This window comes from Lissotriton helveticus, chromosome 9, assembly GCF_964261635.1.
Source record: "Lissotriton helveticus chromosome 9, aLisHel1.1, whole genome shotgun sequence".
Taxonomy (NCBI): domain Eukaryota; kingdom Metazoa; phylum Chordata; class Amphibia; order Caudata; family Salamandridae; genus Lissotriton; species Lissotriton helveticus.
This window is the reverse complement of record NC_136070.1, coordinates 1,197,084,061-1,197,111,177: the sequence shown is the minus strand read 5'-3', so window position 1 is coordinate 1,197,111,177 and position 27,117 is coordinate 1,197,084,061. Positions and strand designations below refer to the sequence as shown.

General features: G+C 42.5%; 1 protein-coding gene across 1 annotated transcript in view; it reads right to left on the bottom strand.

Moving 5' to 3' along the window:
- Positions 1 to 7,183: 7,183 nt before the first annotated feature.
- The window catches only part of ARL8B (ARF like GTPase 8B), a 145,221-nt gene continuing 125,287 nt past the window's right edge, over positions 7,184 to 27,117 (bottom strand). Inside the window, exons 6-7 of the mRNA XM_078661664.1 lie at positions 15,467 to 15,537; positions 7,184 to 9,819 (exon numbers count right to left, since the gene is read on the bottom strand). Coding sequence (XP_078517790.1) covers positions 9,770 to 9,819; positions 15,467 to 15,537 — 121 coding nt within the window. The 3' untranslated portion in view covers positions 7,184 to 9,769. The remainder of the gene's footprint in view (positions 9,820 to 15,466; positions 15,538 to 27,117) is intronic.

Genomic DNA, 27,117 nt, shown 5'->3' with positions numbered 1-27,117 from the left:
ATACATTGCGGAGGCCGGTGCGGCGTTGGTTCCTTACTGTTGCAGGGGAGGGGAGGCGTTGGTTCCTTACTGCCAGCAGGGCAGGTGATGCGTCAGGTCCTTACTGATGCAGGGGAGGTGATGCTGCAGTGGCAGGTATGGTACCCAGGTACCTTTCTGTGGAGTGGCTCTGAGCAGATGTCGCAGGTCAAGCCGCAAGGCCTCGGCTCTGCACTGTCGATGCAGAAGCGCTGGCATTGGCTGGGCCGGGGCAGCAGTGTAATTCAGGGCGGTGCGTCATGCTAGTCACAAGCGGTGCCCTTGGCTCCAGTGCAGGCAGCGGTATGGTGCTGTCGTTGGTAAAGTCGGGGCTGTGGTGTAAGTTGGGGCAGTGAGTCGTCCTCTCCACAATCAGTGCCCCTGGCTCCAGTGGCAGGCAATGACCTCAATGTTGGAGTCGGTAGGTTGCTGTCATCGGCAATCGGGACGGTGGTGTAAGTCTGGGTGGTGCGCCTTGCTCTTCACAAGTGGTGCCGTCGGCAACAGTGTAGGCAGCAGCATCGATGACTGCGTAAGGGTTGCTTTCCTTGAGTTGCAGCACAAACAAATTGACTGTACGGGCCCAGAAACTGAATTTGTGGTAGGTAATAACGGGGTAAACCCTTTCCTCACCGACCTGGGTCAACATATAGTTACAAAAAAGGTGGTCGGTTACATAACATATTCTAGTGTAAATTTCATCATTAGTTTATAAAGGTAACATTGAAACTGAATTTAATTCAGCTGTGGGCAATGATATCCAGTAGTTTCACAGGTATTATATTTCATTTCATACAATACAATGCAATTTCTAAAGTCTTCAAACAAAACAGTGCTCGGTGATTGTCAGAAGGGGGGGGGTTTCAGTAGGATAGGGTGTGGTTGGAATAGATTGAGGGACAAAGAAAAGGAATTGTGTCCTGTAAACAATTCTATCTCAATCTGAGAACATTTCTAGTCAATAATAGATCAAAATGGTTCCCTATATACACTATACACGGGGGCCATATATGGCAAATTTTGCTGCGGCGTGTATGTATAGAGGTGGTGTTGTCGACGTTTCGACCCCTATGGTAAGGGCGGGTGATTCCTCAGTTTAGGGTCTTCATCAGGACAATAAAAACAGTGACAGTGAGCACATATATATACATGCGTTTCGATGATGTCCCACCTCAGTTGAGACTTGCGCCTTTGGGGTATTTAGGTTCTTCAATCGACAGGAGCCATAAGTCAATAAGTAGAGTCCCAGATGACGGGGTATGTAAAATTTGAAAAACCTTCCGATTAAGTCAATGCGTGGGTGTGGCAAAAGTCCTACATCCACTAGAAGAATCAATCAAGGGTGGGGTGTAGGTTTCTTAAATCTCCTATTAAAGTTTCTTAAACCTACACCCCACCCTTGATTGATTCTTCTAGTGGATGTAGGACTTTTGCCACACCCACGCATTGACTTAATCGGAAGGTTTTTCAAATTTTACATACCCCGTCATCTGGGACTCTACTTATTGACTTATGGCTCCTGTCGATTGAAGAACCTAAATACCCCAAAGGCGTAAGTCTCAACTGAGGTGGGACATCATCGAAACGCCTGTATATATATGTGCTCACTGTCACTGTTTTTATTGTCCTGATGAAGACCCTAAACTGAGGAATCACCCGCCCTTACCATAGGGGTCGAAACGTCGACAACACCACCTCTATACATACACGCCGCAGCAAAATTTGCCATATATGGCCCCCGTGTATAGTGTATATAGGGAACCATTTTGATCTATTATTGACTAGAAATGTTCTCAGATTGAGATAGAATTGTTTACAGGACATAATTCCTTTTCTTTGTCCCTCAATCTATTCCAACCACACCCTATCCTACTGAAACCCCCCCCTTCTTCTGACAATCACCGAGCACTGTTTTGTTTGAAGACTTTAGAAATTGCATTGTATTGTATGAAATGAAATATAATACCTGTGAAACTACTGGATATCATTGCCCACAGCTGAATTAAATTCAGTTTCAATGTTACTTGATTCGTGTGTGTACCTTTATAAACTAATGATGAAATTTACACTAGAATATGTTATGTAACCGACCACCTTTTTTGTAACAGAAACTGGATTTAGCACCATTCGCAAGACTGGGCCCACAGCACAAGAGCCCAAGTGCTATTAGCAAAAACAGGTGAAGTCTTTGATGGCCTTGAGACTTCATAACAGGAGGTAGGCTAGACTCAAGCCCTTGGAGAACCTTGCAAGCAGGATGTAAAAAAGCAAAGTCACGTCTTTTCCCTCCTAGGATAAAAGCAGCAAAGCAGCAACCCAACACAGCAAAGTGGCAGTCCCTCCTGACAGCTATCAAGCTCTTATTCCTGGCAGAATGTCCTCCCCCCCAGAAGTGTACTGAAGATATGGTGCCACAGGTCTAGTACTTCTACCAATTTCCGCCTTTGAAGTAGGGGCACTTCAAAGGATAGTCTTTTTAATGTACAAGATCCAAGATCACATTTAAATAAACAAGTCAGGTCATTTAGCCTGCAAAGCTTATATGAATGAGAGTTGTGGCAATAATAACTTAAATGGTACGTGTAATTTTTAGAATGAGAAAGTTAGCTTTTACCCTCAACCACAGGAAAATGGTTTGGTCCTGTATTTTCTTCAGGCTTATTAACTATGGCTTTATAGCAAAGTAATTATTGTGAGTTATTGAATTGCCTTTGGATGCATCACAAATTATTAAGACTAATATCTCGGACAGCTGTTTGTTGGCACTGCAAATCAGAGACTGGCACCAGTTATATAACTAATTGTCTTCAAACTCTGGATTAAAATATGGGAAATATTATAAAAAATGTTAAATATTACTAATACTATTTCAGATAAAATATTTGTAAATCATATGGTCTTGTGTCCAATCAATACAGTTGGAAACATCTGAAAAGAAGCTAAATAACTGCGCATTCCTGGTGGGCATGGATCACAGGTGTACTCAAAGGTAGTGGTTGTTCTCCAAATAAATCTTCTACCTCGTCTTTAGTTTATCAAAGATAAGAGAAACGTTTTTATTTCTGTATGATAACCTATTGCTATATAATAATATAGTGTTTAGAACAGCACCTTTCATCTGCATAGACTTTATCAACTATATTTATTCAAAAGCATTTACTATGACATGTAGCTCATTTATAATTTTCTTTTCTTTCATTTTCAGAGAACCTGGTGCTTTCTATGATGATGTAAGATATAGTTTTGTTAAAATATAATTTAGGCTCATTGTTTATTATTTGGCATGTTATTTTCCTAATGTGGACCCTAATAGATCATTACAGATCTATTACGGCCCCCATTAGGATCATAAATATGCAACTAAAGCAGCTTGCTACACTTTAATAATAATTTACGGTACAGGAACCACTGACATCAGACATGCGTAATGCTCCAACTTACTCTCTTATCAATGAATATATATGCTCTATTCCTTTTTGGAGCTTAATCTAAGAGTCACTTGTACACACACATTTCTGGACAGCCTTGATGTAGTGTGACACACCTGATTTACAGTTGTCAACATTTAAGAGTTTTAGAAAGTCAGTTTCTAAGTTAAATATGATCATATTGGATAATTGGCTAACCACAACTGCCTGTTTTTCTATTGACAGCCATGAGACAATTCTACAATCAATGATGTTGCCCCAGTGCTTACTAGTTGTGTTAATAGTTTACTTAAAACAGCTATTGCCCCATAACTCTCAAAAAAGCCTGGACCAAGTTTGTTATTGAAAAAGCCAATTGAGATTTCCTACAGTTCTCCAGGTAATGGTGTGTCTTTTCCACTTATTTAAGACCTGCAAAGACCCACAGCAAGGATTTCATGACATCTAAAGTTTACTATGACTACCGCTCTCAGTTCTAATCAGTATTGTTATAATAAATAGCTTTAATTATTTTAGACAATTTATGTAAACTAGTCGAGTATTTTAAAAAATGAACCAAGATAGCATGGGCTATACAAAACAAGCACACGCTTTTGAGGAAAATGAATTACATCAGATTAGATTTCTCAGCTTATGACTTCGGTGTAGTGTTAAAATGGAGAGCTGAGGGTTTATCATCCACTATGGTCTAGGCTACATATGAGATTTAAATAGGGTCAGTTTCTGGAAGTTATTTTCACAATAAAACATTTTATGTCTGTAGATAGCGTACAATCTGTGCTTAGTTGAACAAGTTATTTACCTTTGGTAATGCTCTTTCTGATGGATATTCTAGCCATAGATTCCTCACCTTTAGAATGTTCCCTGATAGCTTCCATTCACTGACAGGTGGAGCAGTCTGACTCTGCACAGGCCTCGCAATGGAAGTAACGCTGCATAAAGGAAACCCCTCTGCATGCTGATATCAGTTTCTGCATTAGTCGTCGTCTTCTTCTGCGACCCCAAATGCGGATAAACTCTGACAAATTGCAGGAGACTTTCAAACGTTTGGGACCTTTTCAAAATGCACACATCTTTTCCACAAAACAGGGCGGCGGGAGGGCGCTGAGGAATCTTTGGATAGAATAGCCCCCAGAAAGAGCATTACAGAGTGTAAGTAACTTGTCCTTCTCTAGTATACATCTAACTGTAGGTTCCTCACAATTAGAATAGATACTCATGCAGTACCTCCCACAGGTGGAGAGTCTTAAGAAATGACATAAACCATAAAGTCCTGCAAAATAGAGTAGGCAAAACAACCCTCTTTGCAGGCCTACCAGTCAAGGCAGAAGTCCTTGGTCAATACGTGTAAAGACACTCATGTTGAAACTTTACAGATGTCCAAGACAGGAACTCCCCTTGTAAATGCCGTCATGCCAGCCTTAGCTCTGATGAAACCGGCCCATGGGCCTTCAGGAGGCTCCTTTTTAGTTAGAGTGTAGCATGTCTTTATGCATAGGACAATCCACCTCAGAGTCCTCTTCTGTACCACATATCCTTTTTTAGTACTGACAAGACCCCACAAAGCTGAATATCAACCCACAATACTACTTCAATGTAGAAGTTAAAAATGCTCTTGTGGTCAATCCAATGTAGTCTCTCCTTCTCTTTTGTTGGATGCGGTGGACAGAAAACGCTGGTATGGCGATGGATTTTCTAACATGAAAGGGCGATACCACTTTAAGCAGAAAGGTAACCCAGGTCTTAAGCCCCAATATGTCAGGAAAAAAGGTAGTGTATGGAGTTTGCAGGGACAGCACCTGCAGTTTGCTGATATGGTGTGCAGAAGTAAGGGGATTAAGAAAATAATATGGAAGATCAGGAGCCACAAGAAACAGCTGTGCATGGGTTTGAAAGTCATGCACATGAGAAGCAGGAGGATGAAATCCAGATCTCTTTGAGCCATGATGAATGGCTTCGAGTGAAAACGTTGCATCAAGTCTTTCACAAACCACATCACAACAGGTAATGTGAAGAGGGAAGGCTGGTCTGGCAAATACAAAAAGGCCTCAAGGCTGGACATGTAACCTTTAAACGTGCACAGTAGAAAGCCTTGCTGGGCAAACATCACAAATTTTAACACATCTGATAACATGGAAGGTATCAATGTGTTGGTCTTTACACAAGGCCTGCGCATCAAATAAATAGATTTCGTAGAGGGGCGTCTAGCTGTGAGGATTGCATCTGCCACTTTAGACGGCAAATCAAAACTGCTCAGTTGTCACTGCTAAATCTTTACACATTGAGGTGTAGAATGTGGATATTTGGAAGCAGGATACTGTCTTGTAGCTGAGACCGGAACATTCTCAGAGGGGTTGCTGAATCAGAGGGCAAAGGCTCAAGACTTCATGGTACCCCACTCTTCTAATCTAATCAACGGATATCAAGTTGACGTGGGCCCATTCTGTCTTAAGTATTTGAGGCAGAATAGGTATTAATGGGAATATGAACAGGAGGCATACAGTCCATTGCAGCTAGAATATTTCTCCCACCACTCATGAACCACCAAAACGCATGCTCAGTTTGCCTGTTCTGGAACTAAAACCCAGCCAGGGGGTTGGCCAACATAAAACATTTCTTGCTTATCGAGCAATCTGTAAAGGCACAGGGCCTCTGAGCACAGAATCCAAGATCCATCCTACTGCGCTCGCTCGTTGCTGTACCACATGGCCATCATGTTGTCCATAAGAACCTCTAACAGCCTCCCTTTGATGGTCGGTAGGAAGGCTTTAAGGGGCAGCTGGATAACTCCCAGTAACAGGGTGATGTGGAGCTGGTGTTCTCTTGGAGAGCACAGTCCATTGGCTTCCACTTCTTTCAGAGGACTGCCTCCCCCCCCCAAACTGTTATGCTCCTAACCCTAACTTTTGAATTCCAGTGTTTTTTTAGTTTTAATATGCAACAGTAACTGTACTGTAATTGTTTTATTTTAAGTGACTATATATTATATATTATATCCAAACATCTTACTCCATTCTTCCTAGTTCTTTAGCTCTTCTGTTCTTTTTCTTCATGGCTTCCAAGTGACAAACTTCATTCTACGAATCTATGTAATTATCTATTGTCCTCGATGACGAGAATTGTATTCTAACAAATATTTAGCTTTGTATGCCTTGTGTTCTAATTTAAAAGGTCATCAAGCGGAGTCTACTGTATAGTTCAACTGATATCTACGATGTCATCTTACAAGTACTCATGCTAGTTTGAAATACTAAAACAAATACTGGAACAAATGAACAAAAAATTCAGAAGATAGCTAGTAAGGAAAATCTTTGTTAAAAACAAATACAATTCGTTAATACATTTATGCAACAGTATTAATTTAATAGCTTCTTGATGGGAAAAGGGTGTAAATGTGACTCGAGGATAGAACCATTCACTTTTAGCGCAGCACCTATTACTGTACCAAGGGCATGTCACAGTTTCAGTTTTTACCAACAAAATCTATATCAGATACCCAATAATCTTGCATTGCCTCATATCAAATTTGATATTATGGTCTTTTTTGCTTTTTCATTTTCTTTGCCACCTTAGTCTTTCGAAAAAGACATTTATGCATGTTGGACATGACTTCCACTGTGCAAAGTTCTGTAGGCTACTATTTGCTGTAGGTTCTACAGAAATACATTTGCATACTAATGGCATAGATATTAGATTATGCTTCTTCTTGTTACAATCACATGCTAAAAACAATAGAAGACTTCCAAACACAAAGTTTATTGTTAAAAGCCGAGAAGTGCATAAACAGACAAATGCAAGTACCAAAATAAAAAAAATTACATCTTATTTACAACATTCTGTGAATATTATATTTTATACATGCAGAGGTTAGTTCATAGAAAGAGATGGTCAATAAATGCACTTGGTTACTAGAAAATGGGGAAAAGCAGGACACAGACCCCCAACACCCACTCCATTATCAGAAAAAGTGGCTAGAATATGATGCCCCCTCTTTCGCCACTTGGTAAGACCAACACACATTCTAGGTTTTGTTTCCATTTTAGGCACAAGCAAGTAGTTGTATACGAAAGAAAATAGTTGACATCTCTAGAGAACAGTAGGACTGTTCCAGACCAGCAACTTTGGAGAGAATACAAAACCTATCATTTGGCTTTTCTGCGAGAGAAAAAAAAAAGCTTGGGATCGTGAAATAACGGTGAAAGCCAGCAAAGGGGAAGTAGATAGCATACTGGAGCACCAGGTGCCAAGAGCAACTCCTTCCTAGAAAGGTCCATAGGTGAGATCACTTGGTCTGCATCTATAGCCTCTACCAACATTATCTCCAGCTCAAAAAGGATCAAGAGGGCATTACTGGAGCTTCTGAGCCCAAGCCCAGAGCACGCCACATCGCATATAACCGAGTGTTTGTTCCAGCAAACAAACTCTGATACGAGGCAAAAAAGTACTGTTCTGGACTCTTCTTTCAAATCTGTACCTAACCCAGATAAGAACTGTAGAGCTATCAAAGACGACATGCTAGGGAGTGCCATACATACCTCAGAGAGAACCACAGTTCAGACAAAAGAGGCACCTATTTAAATGCATGGCCCGGAAAAAGCATCCACAGCATAGGACCAGAGGACAGAATAGGACACATTTCTGAGACCCTGCTTCTAATGCATTCCCTCCATCTATGGAAGAAGTGGGGCAACTTCAGCAGTCCATGTTGCAGGATAATTAAATATTCAAGTGAGATTTGCAGACTATACAATGCAATCATTCTAAAAGCATTTTGTTCAATTGCCATGGTATTTCAGAACTCTTCACTGCACTGCTTGATCATCTTCCCAAGTAATCGTACCTTTACACTTAGTAGCAGCAAGAAAAAAGGAGGAAGGAACGGCAGTGGCAAAATAGGCAACTAACAATCCCATGTATTGTAAACTGGCTTCTTTGGAGAAGACAAATCTCTGGAACAAAGTGCATCATGCAGCCGAGAACCTTGGAAGCTTCTTAGCCGGACACCTTAAAGGAAGGGCCCAGTGGATTGCAGCATTTCCTTTACAATCCTAAAGAAACCACCAGCAAAGTGAAGATCCCATCAAATAATACAGCAAATGACCCCATTGTGACAGAGGCAAACCTCTCTGCCACTACAACCGCTTACTGTAGTACACACCATCATTTATCAGTTAAATAATACGGCAAACGAGGACACTGAACACGTTTTGTTAGTGATGGATGTGAAATCAGTGTATTATTTCAAGTAAGAGAATACGTGGACTAAAACATACCTACTACCATTATGACTATGATGGCTATGAAAGTACCAGAGACCTTTCTCTGGTCTGATTAAATGACAAGCGTACAACCATTAACAGCATAAAACCACAGCGAGAAGTGCACTAGCTCGAGATGTAAGTCAAGCAAGAACGAAGAGGAAGAACAGCCGAGCTGTGGAAACTATAATGTGCTAACTATGGTTTTTAAATAGATGTATTACATGCCTTTAGTATTGCTGCCAGTTATTTTACACAAGTAAACAGCCATCAAAGTTTTGGCCTTGTCCTTTCCTGTGAATTAAATCTGTGCCAATTACTGAGATCTGTAACCATCACCAGAGAGGTAGGGCAACACACAGACACAACCGCAATCCAGAATCCAGACAGGACTATTTTCAGAATCAAGAAACGCAGCGGGGGGAAAGCAGGCACTGATTAAATCATTACTTATTTTGCCGATTGGCTGACAACAGTCTATATCTATTCGCTGTGACTGACCGTGATGAGTGACTGTACATTCAAATGCAGGCGTAGCAAAGTTCACACAAAAACTTCATACTTTCATGTGATCCCTGGCTATTCACAACTAATTGTATCACTTTTATTATTTATCACAACAACTCAGTAGCACACAGGCTATCTAGGCTTCATTCCATCTTAAATAATTCTCAGGGTGTAAATATGTGTTACTGAATGCCAGCCATGCTAAGCACTACCAAGGGGCAATGCACTATGAGCAAAAGCTGCACATTTCAGATGGCTCGACTTAGTGTGAGGCACTTTTCACACAAAAGTCTACCAAATTGAACTGACACAAAGAACAAGTTGACTCATTAAGTAAGTGGCTCCTGACTTTTCCTCGAGCTGGTTTCTCTGAAGGTCACTCCAGCAAAATGTCAACAGAGAAGGGAAAGTTCATGTTGTTGAAAGATATGTTGGAGGCAAATCCTGGCCAGGAAGAAAGAAAGTGAGGGTGAGTGAATGTGAGAATATTCTCTGTGCAGGACACAATGTCGGCTGCAGTCTTGGCCTCTTAGAGTAGGGAGTACTTCAAGATCACTTTCAGGTTCTTCTGGATTTTGAATGCTGGATCAGCCACTGCAGTGTGATATCTAGGAAGGAAAAAAATATATCTTATCACATTTTGTGTTGCACTGTGGCTAAAAAGAAGACGCAAATGAGGGTATAACTTGGCGATTTAACATTAATCAATACCAGTGCTTCCCTGTAAGGTTTGCAGCTTGATACTCTTCTAGATTCATAGGCTGGCCCTTAGCTCACCACCTAAGAGTAGTCTCAGAATAGCCTCAAATTCATTTTTAAAATAAAGAAAAGACTTGGGATGTTGACCCGAAACCTACAAAGATACACACTAGAGAAACCATTGTGAGTTGGTAAGTTTTCCAAACAAATGGTGCCGTAATTAAGATAAGTAATGTGGGAACCCACAGAATGTCCTTCAAATCAAATTTGCCAGTCCTCCTGGTTTTAGGAGAAGCGAAGGACAAAACACTGGACAGTTGCAAGCTGCAAAAGTATTACTCTTAAGAGACTTAACCTTTTGAAGTATGACGTACTTCTAAATTAACATGCTGTGCATCGACTGGAAAGCACTAACCCCCCCCAGCAGCTGAGGTGAACGGAAAGCAGTGGCAAGCCAATTCCTCAAAATCATCTGTCTCATCATTGCCTCCTGTACAGCACTAATACCAGCAATGTCTTTTGAAAGTATGGCTCCAAAACCATGGAGCCGCCATGTGTCTGACCACCGACAAAAGCAAGTGTTTGCTTCTTACTCTTAGACTATGCACATTTTATTTGGTTCATGACTTGTGAGCTAGTATAAAAAGGAAATGTTATGCATTGCGCAATCCAGTATGTGCCTAAGTCTAAGAAAGCTTATGACCTTTGGTGCAAAAGATTTAAAAAAAACTAAATAAAAAACTAAAAAAAAACGTTCATGCATCCCTAAGTCCTTTCAATATAACAATGGAGTTCTGCTGACATCAGCTGTGTGCAATGTGATTTTAGAGATTATTTCGGATTAGGAAAAACTAGGCAAATCAATGGCCTTATTGACTTGAAAGTCTATGAATTAGTTCGATACACTCATAAGACCAACCTGTCCGACTACATCTGTAGATGGGGCTTTGAACGGTCATAGTCTGAACTTCACTAACATGCAATGAAGTGATTGTAATTAAGAACATAACTTTGAAATGCATGAGGGCTTTTGCATTTGCTCAAAGTCAATACTATTACGTGAAGGATTCTTTGGGGCATGTGCAGGAAGATGAACTGATTGAAACTTACTATAGAAAACATGTGCAACAGTTACCTGGAAATCAGAAGCGACAGCCACACAATGTAAGAGTTCTTCAGTGACTTCACATTCCTAATGCGCACCTATATTTAACTGTGTGGGCACCATGGTATTTGTGATGCACCTTGCTAAGGCTCCGTGACCCTTAAGCTTCTTTCCCATATTGCCACCATTTAAACAAGCTTGGTCTGAAAGAGACCTTGGGTTGGTTCGCACAAGTCACAGTAAGAATGCCAGAACCTGACACCACACGAGACCTGGTACAGGAAGGATCTTGTGAAGCAGTCAATGGTTTTGCTGTATCCTGGGCATCAGCGACCTTGCTGAGGCAAGGTCCTTCAAAATGCCTGCACCATTTGCTAGATGAGTGACAACACTGGCAAGAACCAGTTCCTTCCTTAGAGGTACCCTACGTCAACTGAAACATTCATCTTCCTCTTTGAGCTGTAACCCAGTCAGTCTACCCAGTGCATGAGAGTAGAAGGACCCAATCTTATCAGGTAGAGAGGACCATACCAGGTTGGAGTCAATTTTGCTAGATGTCTACCTGAAACATATTGCAAACCTCTCCTTTTCAGCACTTGGTACATTATGTGCATATTCCAACTGGTGTAAGCAACGGAGGACGATCTGTGCCCACATTAATGCACATCATAAGTCATGCATTAGCTGCAACATCTGAGCCCTCAGTAGAAGGTACTACCAACAAGGACTTTTTTCTAATCTGGTTTCTTAAAAATATGGGAAGAGCATAAACCTTCTTGAAACCTATGGTTAGACCATCCACAGTATCTGGCATCCAAGACGGCATCCTTTGAACTCCAAGTCAGCTTTTAATGGTGTATGGTAGACTTTTCAACCCTGGGTCAAGAAGTAATTTTACCATAGCATATATATTGTGTTTGTTACATGCAACAATGCAAAGGCTTCTTGAGCTTCAAGATCCAACAGATGGGAACAACAGAGTAAGTCCCAGCTCTTAGATGCTGTAGTGTAGAAGGATCAGAGTCGGCAATCTTACTTCAGCATTTGGAATGGAGTCAGTGTGCAAGGACTTTTCCCAATCCGTTTTTTTTGTTTGGATAGCCTGGAGTGCAGACTTCTTAAACTTAAATAACATCAAACTTTTATAGAGGTAAAATGGAAAGTCACCCCTTCATCCCCTATGTTTTTGGAGTTCAACCAGCCTCCACTTCTTTCATGTTAGAGGTCTCTGCTTCACTGATGATAGCCAGATCTAGCAGCGTAGAGTCAAAGAATGGACTAGGACGGAATGACGGTGCCCTTTTGAAATACACCCAGTATTTTTCTAATTCCAACTGCATTTATGTGGTCCTAAGGCCACATTATGCACTAACCCAACAATGAAAGCCACCATAGTCCCGGGACAAACAAAAATCAATTGCTTTTGTAGCTCTAACCCAAGGTTTAAAAAGTAACATTTGAGACAATATTTAAGGGGCTCAAAAAGATGGGCAAAAAATCCACATATTTAACAAATGCTGGATTATTTCTCGTGTGATTTGTGTACAGTCTGTGGTCCAAAACACAACTGTGGGCGGATGTCAACATGTCAGTCTAACCATGGACTCAGTAAATCCACAGCACCTTGATTTTTTAGTAAAAAATGCAATTCCAAGCTCAAACATTAGATGGTAAAATAAAACAATGCAGAAATCTACAACACTTTCACAATAGAAAACAATCCTGGCATTTAATTTAAAAAATGGAGACAAAGAGGGGAACTAAAAGAACTGACCACACGAGAAAAAGCACAACGATAAAGACCTTCCAGAGAACAAGAAAAACATTTGTTAAAGAGATTAGACTGAGATGAAGGTAAAGCAGCCGTCTGATCGCAGTTAGAATGCAAAGGATGTCTGTAAACAAAACTCAGACATCCATTGCTAATCCTTTGTGAACTCAGAAAATAAATGAAGCTGAAAGCGTGCGCGCTTGTGAAAAACGGAGGCGTACACAAAAACTCTTCGAGAAAACAAGTAGTAGTTTGGGGAAGCCTTACTTTTGCTTATTAGTCTGTTCAAAAGTGCATATAGATTTAATTCAATTACACTTTTTGGTCATTGTACATAAAAATAAACATGCATAGACTGGCAATTTGTAACCACTAACCTATTCAAGGTGTAAACAATATCAAAATGATGAAAGTACAAAAGTTGCCAACTGAAAAGGACACCCATGCTTGATCAGTTAATATACTGGCAATTGTCCAGTTAGTAGCCTTGCAAACAACAAAGAACGCAGAGGCAGATATGGTTTGGGAAAATTAGTGTGTAGAAGAGAAAATATGATATTGCAAGCACCAATGTTATAATTGTTGTTGTATTATATTTACCTTAGACAAAATACTATGACACCCTGGCCTGCTTCCTTGGGGACCGCAGATGACACCCTGCCACACCACCCCATGTAAAACTCAATCCCAACGACCCAAAAGCGAAAGAATAATTTTCAATGCATTACCTCAACACTTTGTAACTCTCATTACAGAAACAAGCTCATAAAAGTAATTGTACTACGAAAAACCCATAATACAACATCCATCCTGTTCAGCTGCACGGGCTGTGCGAGAAGCTAAAATCAATAATAATAATAATAATAATAATAATCCCATAATGCATTGGGTTAGTGGATCAGTTTTTTACCTGGCTCTTTATAGGGGAGTTTGGAGAGTTCTCATGCCCCTCCAAATCATTTTCATGAGCACTTCGAAAGAGGTGGGATACCACCACTTCTGTTCAGCCTTTGACAAAAATATTAGTTTTAATTTTTTTCCTCAGACTCTAAGACTATAAGGCTGGAACCCTTGTGCAACTCAGTCCATTCAGATGGAGCACGGTCCATTACTCAGTCACAATGGCTGGTGCATGACCACTTTGCTCTTAAATAAGATGTTACCATCACATCTAACACAAGCAGTAATTTCGGAGCACAGGGGCTTCCCTGATCCTACTTAACAGCATCTTTTGCATCTTCTATCAAGCAGCGAAGCTCTCTGAGGTGGCGGCTAACAGCACGAAGCAGGTTATAAATGGAATAAATCAGCTGTGTTGGCTAAAATGGTATAGGCTTTGCAATGAGTTCTGTAGGAAGACTGCTGAAATCTTTCACTAATTAAAGGTCTGGTACAATACCCAGAAGCATCATGTACCTGGCTATAAATAAAGAATACGGCGATGCTCCTTTTCATGGCAGCATCGGCACAAAGTATCTTAGTCCAGCCAGCCCTGAAACAACCCACTGCACTCCAAACAACCATGTGCTATTCTACATCCCCAAGGGTTGTCCAGTCCGATTAGCACAAACACCAAACACTTGACCAATGGGACGTCACACACAGCTCTCCAACGCCACTGAATTCTTGGACTTCTGGCATGAATTCACTAATCCAACATATGGCACTGTATAACTTTCCAGTCTACATCAAGGATGATGCGGGACCTTTCCATTGGTGTATCAACTTAGCAAACAGAATTGGAATAGGAGAGGGACTATTAACGGAATTTTGAATGAACTCATTTGTGTTATGAAATGAAGAATTTTTGACTTAGGCACAATTGGTAGCGTCACCGGAGACAAGGGACAAGGTTGTTGGAGTTATACCATGGAAATGCGTAGATTTTGATTTAGTCTGGAAAATTTTGATTGGGCAAGGAATCTGTTGAATTACTTGATGCGCTCAGGAGGAGTAGGTTTATAGCGTGCTTTTTTTAATACTAATAACAATCATAGAGGAGAAGCCCTGATGATGTCCCGGATGGGGACGAAACGCGTTGGCTGTTAAATGTGTTTGGCTGTCATATGTGTTCAAATTTCGGATGTTTCTCACGTGCATAATTGTATTTTCTGAAAGCTGACTGACCTGAATATTTGTTCAAGGAATAAAAGAAATATCAATGTCAAATAGTGGTGGTTTTAAGAACCATTTTGTGAAACCATTTTAATGTTATTATAGCATTTGACTCTTTCAATGATTTGATTCAGCACACTCCCTTCTTTTCTTTAGTATTTTTTGTATTAGTGTGAGGTTTTAGACGGTGTACCTTGAAAGGTAGAGTGTGCACTGGATACTGTTTAAAGCGTTGATACATTAGTGTGAGACTTACCCCTTAGGTGCACATTGAGCAACCCCAAAACCGTCATACTTCATAGTATGAAAGGCAAAGCAGTACACAAGAAAGCTATGACACTCAGCCTCTCCCAGCAAGAACACAACATGCAAACACCGACAAGGGCTGATGCCCTTGCTCATTCAGCTGACGAGGCCACTTATTTTTCTGCACAGACCTTTTAGCTCCGGAAACAAATCAATAGCTGCACTCGACTGCGCCCAAGTTCACCCGCTTTCAGAAGCCTGGCCCATTGAACAGGCTACAAACAAACAATAGGGTAGCTAATTCCCATTCCGGTCTCACCTATATTATCTTTTTCTTTGCAAGAAATGGAGTAGCAACAGATTTCTCGATCTTGGATAGCAGCCAGGTTCCTGCATTAAAGAAAAGACATTGTTAGAAATCATTTTCTCACCGTAGCAACAGATTGAGGCCATGGAAGTTTCATTGCATACAGTTGCGTAACACATGGCTGACTTCATCTCTAAGAACAAACAGGTGTGTTTCTCTTCCTAAATCAGTGGGGTGCTTTGAGATTCAATTTAGAATGTGCAAGGAGAGAGTATTTGCATACTTACTTTAATTTTGTACTTAGTCCATTGGTTCACCTTCATTATCAATTGCAAATAACAACCTGGGAGGACTAGCAATTGCTCTGCACCTTCAAGGGGATTGTGGGGGTGGGATTATGCAAAAATGTCCAAAATGGTTACCGGCCAGCATACCTCTTTGTACATCATCTCTGGACCACCGGACAGCCTACCTCTTTGTACATCATCTCTGCGCTTGAAACTTTGGTTTCTGACAGATAATGTACTAGCAGTGAAAGCTTAACTGGGACTGGAGACACTGCTGCAATTAAATCACTTGCACAAGTTTAAATGCACCAGAAAAAGAACAGTGGCCAGAAAGGCAAGGACCACCATAGACTGCTGTCCGAGTCTTTCCAATCCTTTTTTTCCACTATTTCAAGCCTTAAATAAACCAGTCACAAATATTTAAGCAACGCATCGGATAAAGAGATGGAATCAGAAAGAGAGAACCAATGTATTAAAATACAAGAGTTACTAAAACAGTATTTTTTAATTTACTTTTATTTGGCTCATCACTATCCCAACTGATGAGTACAAATTGTTTGCCAGTGGATCAACAAGAATGGAATAACCTGAACAGATTTGAAAGGCTTCCCAGTTAAAACAAATAAATTAAGATTGTCACCGGGGAATGCCTCTCCAGTAAAAATACTTAAGCACCACTGCCCTTACCAATGCATTGATCCAGCAACTGATATCAAGCAATATTACTTGCATCATTGTAAAGCCTTCCCTTATGGAAAACAGCAAATACCACGCCCACCAAACAACGCATTTCCTTTGCAACGCGGGCGGAACAAATGCATCTGAACCACGCATTCCCTTGACAACGCAGTCATTACGACATACGCTAGGTAAAGCGGTATTGGACTTTAAATTCTAACGCTTTCCCTACTGTTGCGGGGACTGGAGTTGAAAAAGTAAATTATACTATTCCAAAGTCTAGCGCCCGCTAAGGCAGGTTGTTGTAACAACCTGCGTTGTAAATTTAATTCGTGGTTCAGACGCTTTTGTTGTTCCGCCCACATTAAGGAACGCATGCGAAAGGAAAGCATGCTTGGGTCATACAACCGTATGCCAGGCAACATTGTCTCTCTGAAAGACAAAACTTTTCACCACTAGACAATGGTATGTCAGATGACACACACACTACTGGACTCATCGGATGTTCTGCAGGGTAAAGAGTTTACAGCACAGCAATGTGTTAAGGTAAAAGATGGAACATGATGCTTAATAAGAGCAACCTCTCCCACTCACTCAAAAAAAAAAATCATGATCCACCTGCCGAAATCTCTTATCACGGAAAATAGGTTGCTTGTATAGGGTACACCGACCCAAGATTTGGGTTCTTTCTACTCAACAACCTATGTACCGACATTAGAATTACAAAGAGAAGATCCAAGTTTCCATGAGTTTATGGAAGGGGCTGAAGTTAGAAACTGAAGGAAATAAACTAAAAGTGCAATGCGAGCCTAGGCATCTTGACGACAGACGGACGCCCAATAGAATGAACCTTCCTTATATAAATAGTCAATGCACTGAAAGTACAGAACGCTTCACACGTATGGTAAAGAAAGACTTACTCAGATGACATTCGGGCATACTGCAAGACAGTTCTCTGATTACAAGGGAAGCAAGTGAAAAGTCTCTGAACTGACAGGACACTCTTCATGAACTAGGAGAGGCAAAGATCTCAGCTGATGAGTGTGAACATTCACCTCTTAAAGTTGGAAAAAAGTGAGAGATGGTACATTGGGAAAAAAATAATGACTGGATGAATCGAGGATTTTGTATTGTGGTCGATTCAATGCTCAAACAACGTGGTGGGTGGAACTTACCCTGTAAGCGGGCCAGTGCACCAGTAGCTTTGGCTGGGAAGACAGAATATGGATAACAGTCATGTTGGCCTGGATTGTTACTTCGAGTCTTATTTAGACACGAGCAGATTCCAAGACTTGGCTATTCAGGGTTCAATGTGGGATTCAGTGTACATTTGTATGCATAACAATAGTAATAGGACAGTATCAGGGTTGTGAAGCACCTGAGGAAATACTGGCACGCCAACATGATGACATCTAATAAATATTTTTCTGATTAAACAGTCTGCTCTCCTGAAAGATGAGCTGTGAGGGTACAAAAGGGAAACACCAGACCCTCAAATCTACCTATGGCCAAGATGGCTTTAATGAGTGTAGAAGGAGGGTTTATCACCAAGATCGATTCCAAAAGCTACACAGGGCTTTGTAGAGAAAAGTGTTACTAAAGACGGAGATCGGCTCCTCGAGTCTGAAGCAGTGTTGGTTTGGCGTGGGGCTGACCAGATGGAGCTGGCCAGTTGGAGGTGGTCCTGCTAAAATTTGACCCGAGACCAGGTCTATACAGAGCTTTTGCGGACTTCTATCCGGCTCGCCTGCATCTTTTCTGGTGCTGGTTTGCTGGGCATCGAGGCCGATACTAGTTTTAAGTTTACCATTGCAGTGGACCTTAGTTCTGAGGTGGGCAGTATAGATTCTCAGGGCTGAGAAGGAGTGCCTTGGCAAAGTGCTTCAAGACCAGAATCTTGAGACAATTCAGTCCCAAAGGTAGACTTTTAGGGCCCAAATGGCTTAAGAACAAGAGCAATGACCACCTACCGAGGCCTCTTCAGAGGCGGTTTGAGGCTTGGCTGTGTCTGGGGCAGTCTCTCCACATGAGGCACAAACCTGGAGGGAAGATCCTCTAAATGTCACACATGCAAAACGCCGGATGCAGCTTTTGTCCTGGGTATGGGTTTCAGTAAGGACCCTGAAAAAACTGTTCTCCAATGATGAAGTCATTGGACCCCACATATTTGGAACTCCGCTCTGCAGTACCAGTGGCACCACTATTTTTACTATCCTTCTAAGGGCCGGATTTATGGATCAGAGAACTGTAATTACTTGTTAGCGCGACAGAGTATAATACGGCGTCACCCTGATGGAGTAAATGTGCATTGAATTTAAAGATGTTCGCTGGCCCAGTGGACATCTGTTTAGATTGGCATGAACCACTGTGACAAAATGGAGTCTATTCCTGGAACATTATAGGCTTAAAGGGAGGTATAACGAGTCATGTTGGAACTTAAACCTCTTCTTTGGAAAAAGAAAAAATTGGCAACCTGTGTGTCCAACACTAGATGGCAGGAGTGTGTAAAGCATGTGGCCTGCAGCAGCATATACTCCAAAATATATCGTTATAGTTAAAATCTTGATCCAACTCCGATCAACCTTCATGGAAGTTTTACTGAGTTCTGATCCACCTATTTTACAAAAGACATCGACAGAACATACTGTTCTGCACTAGGGAAACAGTGACGTCACTTTTTGATTTCGCTCGCAAGATATTAATTAGAGTTAGACAGATGTGGGTGAAGGAATGTTTTCTGGCTAGTTTTAAAAGGGTAAGCAAACACACCCAGAGGATCTGTGACTGGGGGTGAGTGTCTGAAAAGTTTCAGCGAAGAGTCCATCATCTCCTTGTGTTTGCTAGTTTTGAAGGGGACCTGCAATCTGCTGTGACATGACTAGAATTACAAGTTGGCTTAAAGTTCATACGAGACTTCCTACCTATTGACTATATTTTAGCCTTTAAATATAAAGAGATTGGTCCCCTTTGGGAACCTTTTTTGAACTGACATTGGCAGACTAATAGCCCTTATTCAATAAGGAAGATTAAGGAAATTAACTAGGTAGAGTTAATACAAAATCTGATCACAAGGCAAAACCATACTAGAGTGGAATCGGAGGAGAAAATGTTAAACAATTGGTTAGGGCAGCTCTGCTGTAGTTCCATGCATTGTAAAGAAGACCATCACTGGTTGAGTGGTAGTATCCTTTGTGGGTGTTGTCATTTGCAGCTTGAGTCCCTTGTTCTTGGCAACAAATGCAATTTAATGGGAAAAGCACATTACTTACTTTGTTCACTTGAGTCCTGAAAGGGCAAGCAGACAAGGCTTAGCAAGAAGATTTGCATCTACACTTAATGTTCAGTGAGAGCTTTAGCTTGTTTTTTCTTTTTTTTTTTTTAAATAAGACAGTTAGCAACACACTAAACTAGAAAGTTTTAGCACAATCTGCTGCCAAGCTAAAAAAAATTTTTAAAAGAATTCCAGCACTTACATCAATGTTATCGTATGTGGAAGAGTTTGGGTCTCCTATGTACTTTTCAAGGGTACTTGCCCACGTTTTTTGTGGAACCAGTTAATGGGGCAGTTGTGCCACAGAGGAAGCTACTGTGTCACAAGCTTGCCTTGAAAAGTCTGTCCTCTTGTCCATTTTTTACAGTAGCCGAGGTTTAATCCTTGGAATATCTATACCCCAGTGAGCAGTAGATCAGGTGGCCTCACATATTTTGCTATTTTAGAATGGTTAAAGTTGAGGTTTGATGGCCTTTCGGGTGGTTATTAAGAAGCAGATAGTCTCCACTTGGGTTCTAACTGGGGACTGTCTAATGGGTGTCAGACCAGCCAAATGAAAAGGTTAGCTTTATCGTGACAAGCTAATTTCAAAAGACTGACATCTACAGCTCAGTCCATTGAGACGTCCTTGAGACGTCCTAGTACCTTCTGACTTACAGATGTGTCGGCGCCGGCCGAGCTCACCTAGCACCGCTGAGGCGTTAAAACAGCTTCCTGTTCCTGTGCAGCGGCCGGGCTTTGCTCCGTCGAGCGACCTGCTTCTACTGCTTCCTGACTGGCCGGGCTAGGCTCCGCCGGTCAGGACTACATCACCCAGCAGCCTCGAACTCAGGACGCCGCCACCCTCATCATCCTGCACCAGGAGGCGCATAAAGCACCGTTTGTTACCTCGTTCCCGCGCGGGACGCGCCGGGTGAAGCCTGGGCAAAGGGCGGGCCGTCTGTGGCCGTCCGGGGCAGGAGGAGAATGAGCTGGGCCACCACTCTTGGTTCCATCACTCGGGACTCTCTGCATCAGGTAAACTGTGACGAAAAATACTAAATTGTACCTAGTTGACAGCACTATACGTATATCAATGGCGACGAAGTCTAAAATGGGCTTAAACACCCCTATGTCAACACGCTCAACGTCGAGGAAAAAAGACCTAGCTACCACTCCACTACCAAGCCTGACGGCGATAGATAGAATGCTACAACAAGCATTGAAAATGCAATAGGTCTCGCAATAGAAGAGTTTGACATTTTTCGTTTTGCAAATGGATGAGTGGCGTTGCGTGGCTGAGTGGCGTTGCGTGGCTGAGTGGCGTTGCGTGGCTGAGTGGCGTTGCGTGGCTGAGTGGCGTTGCGTGGCTGAGTGGCGTTGCGTGGCTGAGTGGCGTTGCGTGGCTGAGTGGCGTTGCGTGGCTGAGTGGCGTTGCGTGGCTGAGTGGCGTTGCGTGGCTGAGTGGCGTTGCGTGGCTGAGTGGCGTTGCGTGGGTGAGTGGCGTTGCGTGGGTGAGTGGCGTTGCGTGGGTGAGTGGCGTTGCGTGGGTGAGTGGCGTTGCGTGGGTGAGTGGCGTTGCGTGGGTGAGTGGCGTTGCGTGGGTGAGTGGCGTTGCGTGGGTGAGTGGCGTTGCGTGGGTGAGTGGCGTTGCGTGGGTGAGTGGCGTTGCGTGGGTGAGTGGCGTTGCGTGGGTGAGTGGCGTTGCGTGGGTGAGTGGCGTTGCGTGGGTGAGTGGCGTTGCGTGGGTGAGTGGCGTTGCGTGGGTGAGTGGCGTTGCGTGGGTGAGTGGCGTTGCGTGGGTGAGTGGCGTTGCGTGGGTGAGTGGCGTTGCGTGGGTGAGTGGCGTTGCGTGGGTGAGTGGCGTTGCGTGGGTGAGTGGCGTTGCGTGGGTGAGTGGCGTTGCGTGGGTGAGTGGCGTTGCGTGGGTGAGTGGCGTTGCGTGGGTGAGTGGCGTTGCGTGGGTGAGTGGCGTTGCGTGGGTGAGTGGCGTTGCGTGGGTGAGTGGCGTTGCGTGGGTGAGTGGCGTTGCGTGGGTGAGTGGCGTTGCGTGGCAATGTTTTTAGAGTACAGGGGTTTTCTTGAAGGCTTCATATTTGAAACAATTTCTTTCAATAAATGTCCATCAAAATAAAAATCTAATGCTAAAAAATAAATAACTTTTTTAATTTTGAATGATCTTTCTCGTATGTTTACATGACAAGTGTTCCCCGATTTACGCGCAACATCTTTGTATGGCTCAGCTCTTGTTATGGTTCTTTTAACAAGCCAGACCCCATGCTGATACAATAAAAGCGGAAGATATATAAAACAAAGGTCCTTTGCCACAGAGTACCCTATTTAACCGCCTCAGCAAAAATTAGACCAAGGAAGATCGCATTAATATGGTCCGCTACTGTAACACTGAGCGCATGTGTTTATACACATCAGTTTGTTTTATATTACACATGACGATTCATAGAAAAATATAAAAAATAAATGCCTTATACTATCAATGGTTTTATATATTTTAATGATAAGCAGCTCTAATTGACATTAAGATATAGGTAAACAACATCACTTGTGCTTGCAAAAGCTACATATAATATACAACTGTTTGTAATACACGCCCGATGTGTATACTAGCAAATGAAGGTAACCTAAAATTCAAGTGTGATTTTAATGTAGACAGCAGACTAAACAGAGGCCATACAAAGTGTTTGAAGTACGCACTCGCTTTGCATGTAAGTAGAAGGAGATGGCAGAAAAACAAATAGTGTGAATTGAATGGCGCCAGCAAACTAAAGAGAGACTAGACAGCCTGTTTGTGACGGGCGCTTGCTTCGCATGTAAGTCGAGGGAGATAACAGTGGAAGGAAAGATATAATGTAACAGAACACACAAAAGAGAGGACAAATAAAAAGTGTTTATAATGCGCACGCGGTTTGCACCTAAGAAAACGAAGATATCAGCAAAATAAATAGTGTGAACTGAATATTTCACCCCCGTGATCGATGTGCTAGCGGGGGCTTGTGGTGGAGAGTGGGGAGAGAAGCTGAAGTTTCAGTAAGCGGGGTTGGGTTCAAATTTGGATGAGTGAGGGACGTGGGGAGGATCGCATGGCTCGGGAGGAGGCTAAAGGGGGATGGGTGCAGGGGGATTGTGTCCCGGGCTGCGTGGTTCAATGGAAGTGAAGGAATGCGGGGGGGGGGGGTGGTAATCGGCGGGGCGCAGGAAGAACTGGGGGGGTGCTCGCATGAGTTGGGTAGTCGCATGCAAAAGCCTTTCATCCTTCTGAGTCCGTTTCGGTTGGGGTACAGTTAAAAGAAAAACAAGTCGGATGGGGTGGGGGGTGGGGGAGAAGGAGAGTGAGCAGCTTGAGGCGCTATTGATGAGTTGTAAATGGTGGCGCCGTCGATAAGAAAGACTGTACTCGTGGCTGTGCCAAGTGGGCAAAAACTCATCAGACTGAACCTTCCACTTGTGCGGTACGAACAAAGCAAGAGGCAAACTGTTGGCAGACCGAGGGCCATCGACAAGAAGGTGCATCCCTGCCGTGTAAAGTAGCTGTAAAAAACACGCAGCATATGTCGGCCGGAGCTAAAAAGAAAAGAAAGGTCTAATATTGCAATGCTGGTCAGCGCATTTAGCGTCACGAAGCCTCGAGTAATGTGATAAAACTTATGTTGCACATAAATCAACATGATGTAAATACAAACAAGTGAAAGCGGGATGTAATTAGGGGGGAGGAGAAGTCTGGGCAGGCAGGATGACTCAGGGGAGGGGGCTGAGCGGGGCAGAGCGGCATGTGGGTGTGAAGAAGCCGGGCCTTTGAAGTGAAGCTAAGCTTCACTTCAAAGGTGTCGGAGGAATGCGGGCGGCTGTGCACGCGCTTTTAAGCTCAATGCACATGCGCATTGAGCTTAAAAGTCACGGGCACTGCAAGGAATCGCCACGATTCCTTGCTTCTTAGTTAAAGCTTGTATAAGCCGCAATAGGCTCGCAAGCTCGATGCGCATGCGCATCGACAGGCGAGACCTAAAAAACTATTGGGGTCATTGTTACAGCAATAGAAAGTACTGAGAGAAGAATGTCATTACCGCCAAGCTTGTGCCTATCAAATCTACCCACCCAAAATAGGGATATTCTTGTAAATACATCTGCAAATACAGTGTATTCTCAGGACTCCATTCTTATGGAATCATATGCAGACTTTCCAGGGAAAGATCACAACTGTGTTAGTATACCGCAACAATAACCCCCCATTGACTTTCCACGGCGAGAAAGCAGATTATCAGTAACTCCCAATATGCGAACAGATGAGGAGTCCCCTATTTTAATTAATGTATCCGATGATCTGGAGAGGTTGAATGAATGCAGTAATGTCAACACTAACTTAACAGATAAGATAGATAATGTGAATATCCCTCAAAATATAGGTGGCAGTAGTTCTAAAGGTAAACCAGCACCCAGTAGAAAATTGCTGATTGCACACAAATTCCGGGGGAAACCAAGGGCAGTTCGGGCTGGACTGTTCCCATGAGGCACAGGGTCAGACTGATTTGCATATAGCCATGTCTGAAATGGGGTGGCTGAGTGGGCTTAAGAATGGTGATGGATTAAACCCAGATCAGTTGACTGGGGGTGAGTGTTTGATTTGCTCAAACGCTCCGTCCATCATCCCCTTTTGTATCGCTTTGAAACCAAGGGGTAGACAGAAGAAAATAGTACCCCCCCCTTTTTTTTTTTTTTAAACAAAAGAGTGATAGGAGCAAGACACAAAATAGTTCTGACTTGCAGCCCAATGAAGATAGGTGCACCACCCAACAGGAAACACCATCCCTAATTGTAGCAGACCTTATGACCCAAATTGAGCAGTTAGTAAAGTCACTCACTCTACCGATAGTGGAACGATTAAAGGTTCTAGTAGACAAGTTAGGAAACCTAGAAAGGCTAGGCATAGCCCACTCAGACATGCTTGAAAACATGAATATACCTGTCAAGCCAGCTCAGGAAATTGTCCCCAAAGAAAAACCCCTGAACAAACCGGCTAATGGTGGATTGAGAGTAAACAATCGCACCATACCAACTGGCCCAGTCAATACCCCGGAAAATGCAGCACCTAATGGCCGTACTGCAAATACAGGGCACATAGTCAATGCAGAAAAGCCTAAGAAAGTTAGCCCAGAACTTACTAATTTAAGCAAGGCAGTCCCTATGCAAAACACATATAACATAATTCCCGCGGTTATAAATTTACCCCCTGAAAGCAGTGCTTACGTTGCGATTCTTGCTAATGTTCCAAAATTAAAGCCCACTCAATTCGAAAATCAAGTAACGCTCAAAAACAAGACATTACACTGGCTTTCTAGAAATTGTGGTTTCCCCATGCACGGGGCGAATCAGATAGTAATGGTTCAGAGAGTGGGCTGGTTGGGACCCAGCAAAAAGGAAATTGACGGCGATTGTATCGTTATCAATTTCAGAACACCAGAATGGGCCAGGGACTCAATCTTGAATGCGCCATTACCCTCTAACTGGGAATATAATACTACTCTACTCCCTCTAGATTATTTTTATAGGGCCAGTCAGGCAAGCAACATAAAGTACGAATGATTGATCATCCCAGAGTTAACTACCATAACATAGCCCATAACTTTACTACCACACTCACGTCCAGAGATAACTTTCTAATTCCCACCTATAACAGATTTCAGGTATTCAACCCGATAGACGAGATAGATTGACTTAGCGATCAACCTGAATTCTTGCATATAGATATTGAAAAAACTGATAGTATGGGAAAGGCCCTTCAGGGACACATAGCCCCCTCTAAGGAGACTCTGTTTAGATCTGAAACTGACCTTGAGGTGGCCGGATTAAATAAAGAGGACGTGGATATTGATGAAGGAGTAGTGAGAGGTGGCATGCATGCATCTGTAATGACAGTCCAATGTGACAACTCCAGCCACAGATGCCAGTTTAATAGACAGCCTAGCAATAGTCCAACCCCACATTATTCCATATAATACGAACGATGAAGGTCTTAACATCACCACATGGAATATTGCGGGAATTACTGGAAAACTTACTACCCCATTCTGGAAGAGCTTCATTAATCGAGGATACAATATAATTTGTCTCCAGGAGACACGGATTAGAGAACACATTCATGTGTAGGGGTATACATCATATCATGTAGCTGCAGTAACACCCGTAGCGGGTAGGGCAAAGGGTGGGCTTTTAACCTTAGTATCAACCAAGCTCACTGAGTTTAAATTTGGGAGTTGCTCCGAGGTTGTCCCGTACGCACAGATATTGCGTCTAGAACATGGAAAAGGTAGGGACCTGGTTATAACAAATTTTTATAATAACTTTCTGGGAGTTAACCAGGAACCGATAATACAAGACATAAGGAGGGAAATAGAAAGAACCTTATCGCAATCCAGAGACCCACCAGTTATCGTCTGGGCAGGTGATTTTAACATACCAGCCTGTAAACATGCACAAAAGGGAATTTGCGGTCATCTAGGCGATCAGGATAGTAGAGACGGCACTCCATACAATCATTTACCTCATACCGTTTTTGGAAATGCATTAAATAATCTAGTTGCGAAAATGGACTTGGAGTTGCTGGATTGCACAAAAAATAGTGAATGTCAATCATTTAAAGGAAGGGATGCCCATTCTAATATTGATCATGTCCTCGTGCCCTGTGGCTCGGCCTACTCTAATTTATGGGTGGTTGAGCAAACTGAGTGACCATAACAGCATCTCACTCACACTACACGGTTGGGGGCGTAAAACCTATACCGATGGGAGACATATTCAAGGGATCTCAGCCGAAAGATCGAACGGCATGAGAATAAAATGGGCCAACACTAATCCCGACCAACTTATGATGGATGTTCACTATAAATGTGCTGCAGAAATAAGCTACTGTTTAGGCATTGAGGTGATCCCTGCTAGTCTCCTTGCTAACTTCGTAAAAATAAATGTGGTAATCGAGGGTCTCTTGACCGCTAGGAGCCAGAGGCCAAGAAAAAATAAGGTCTGGTTTGATAAAAACTGTGCCTTGGCATTAACTAAACTAAAATCCGCCCTAGAGGTCAAGCCCAGAGATATAGTAAAAATCAGGGAAGAGCGTCAAAACTATAAGACCTCGTTAGCTAGGCGGAAAAAGGAGCTACAAGACGAGGCATGGTCCAATCTGGATATGGCGGAATCTACTAAAAATCACAAGTTATTTTGGGGAACAATCAATTGCCCTTTTTAAAAAAATGAAAATATTCCCGAAATAACCTCCCATGTAAGTTGTAGCGCCTGGATAGCTCATTTTTCTAGGATTTTTAATTCAGATGGGTTAATTTTAGATACAATTAAAGAAAATAAATCAAATTGGCAGAAAATGCAGTTAAACATTAGCTTGAACGAGGTACACTAGGGACTCAGAAAAAGCAAGGGAGGTA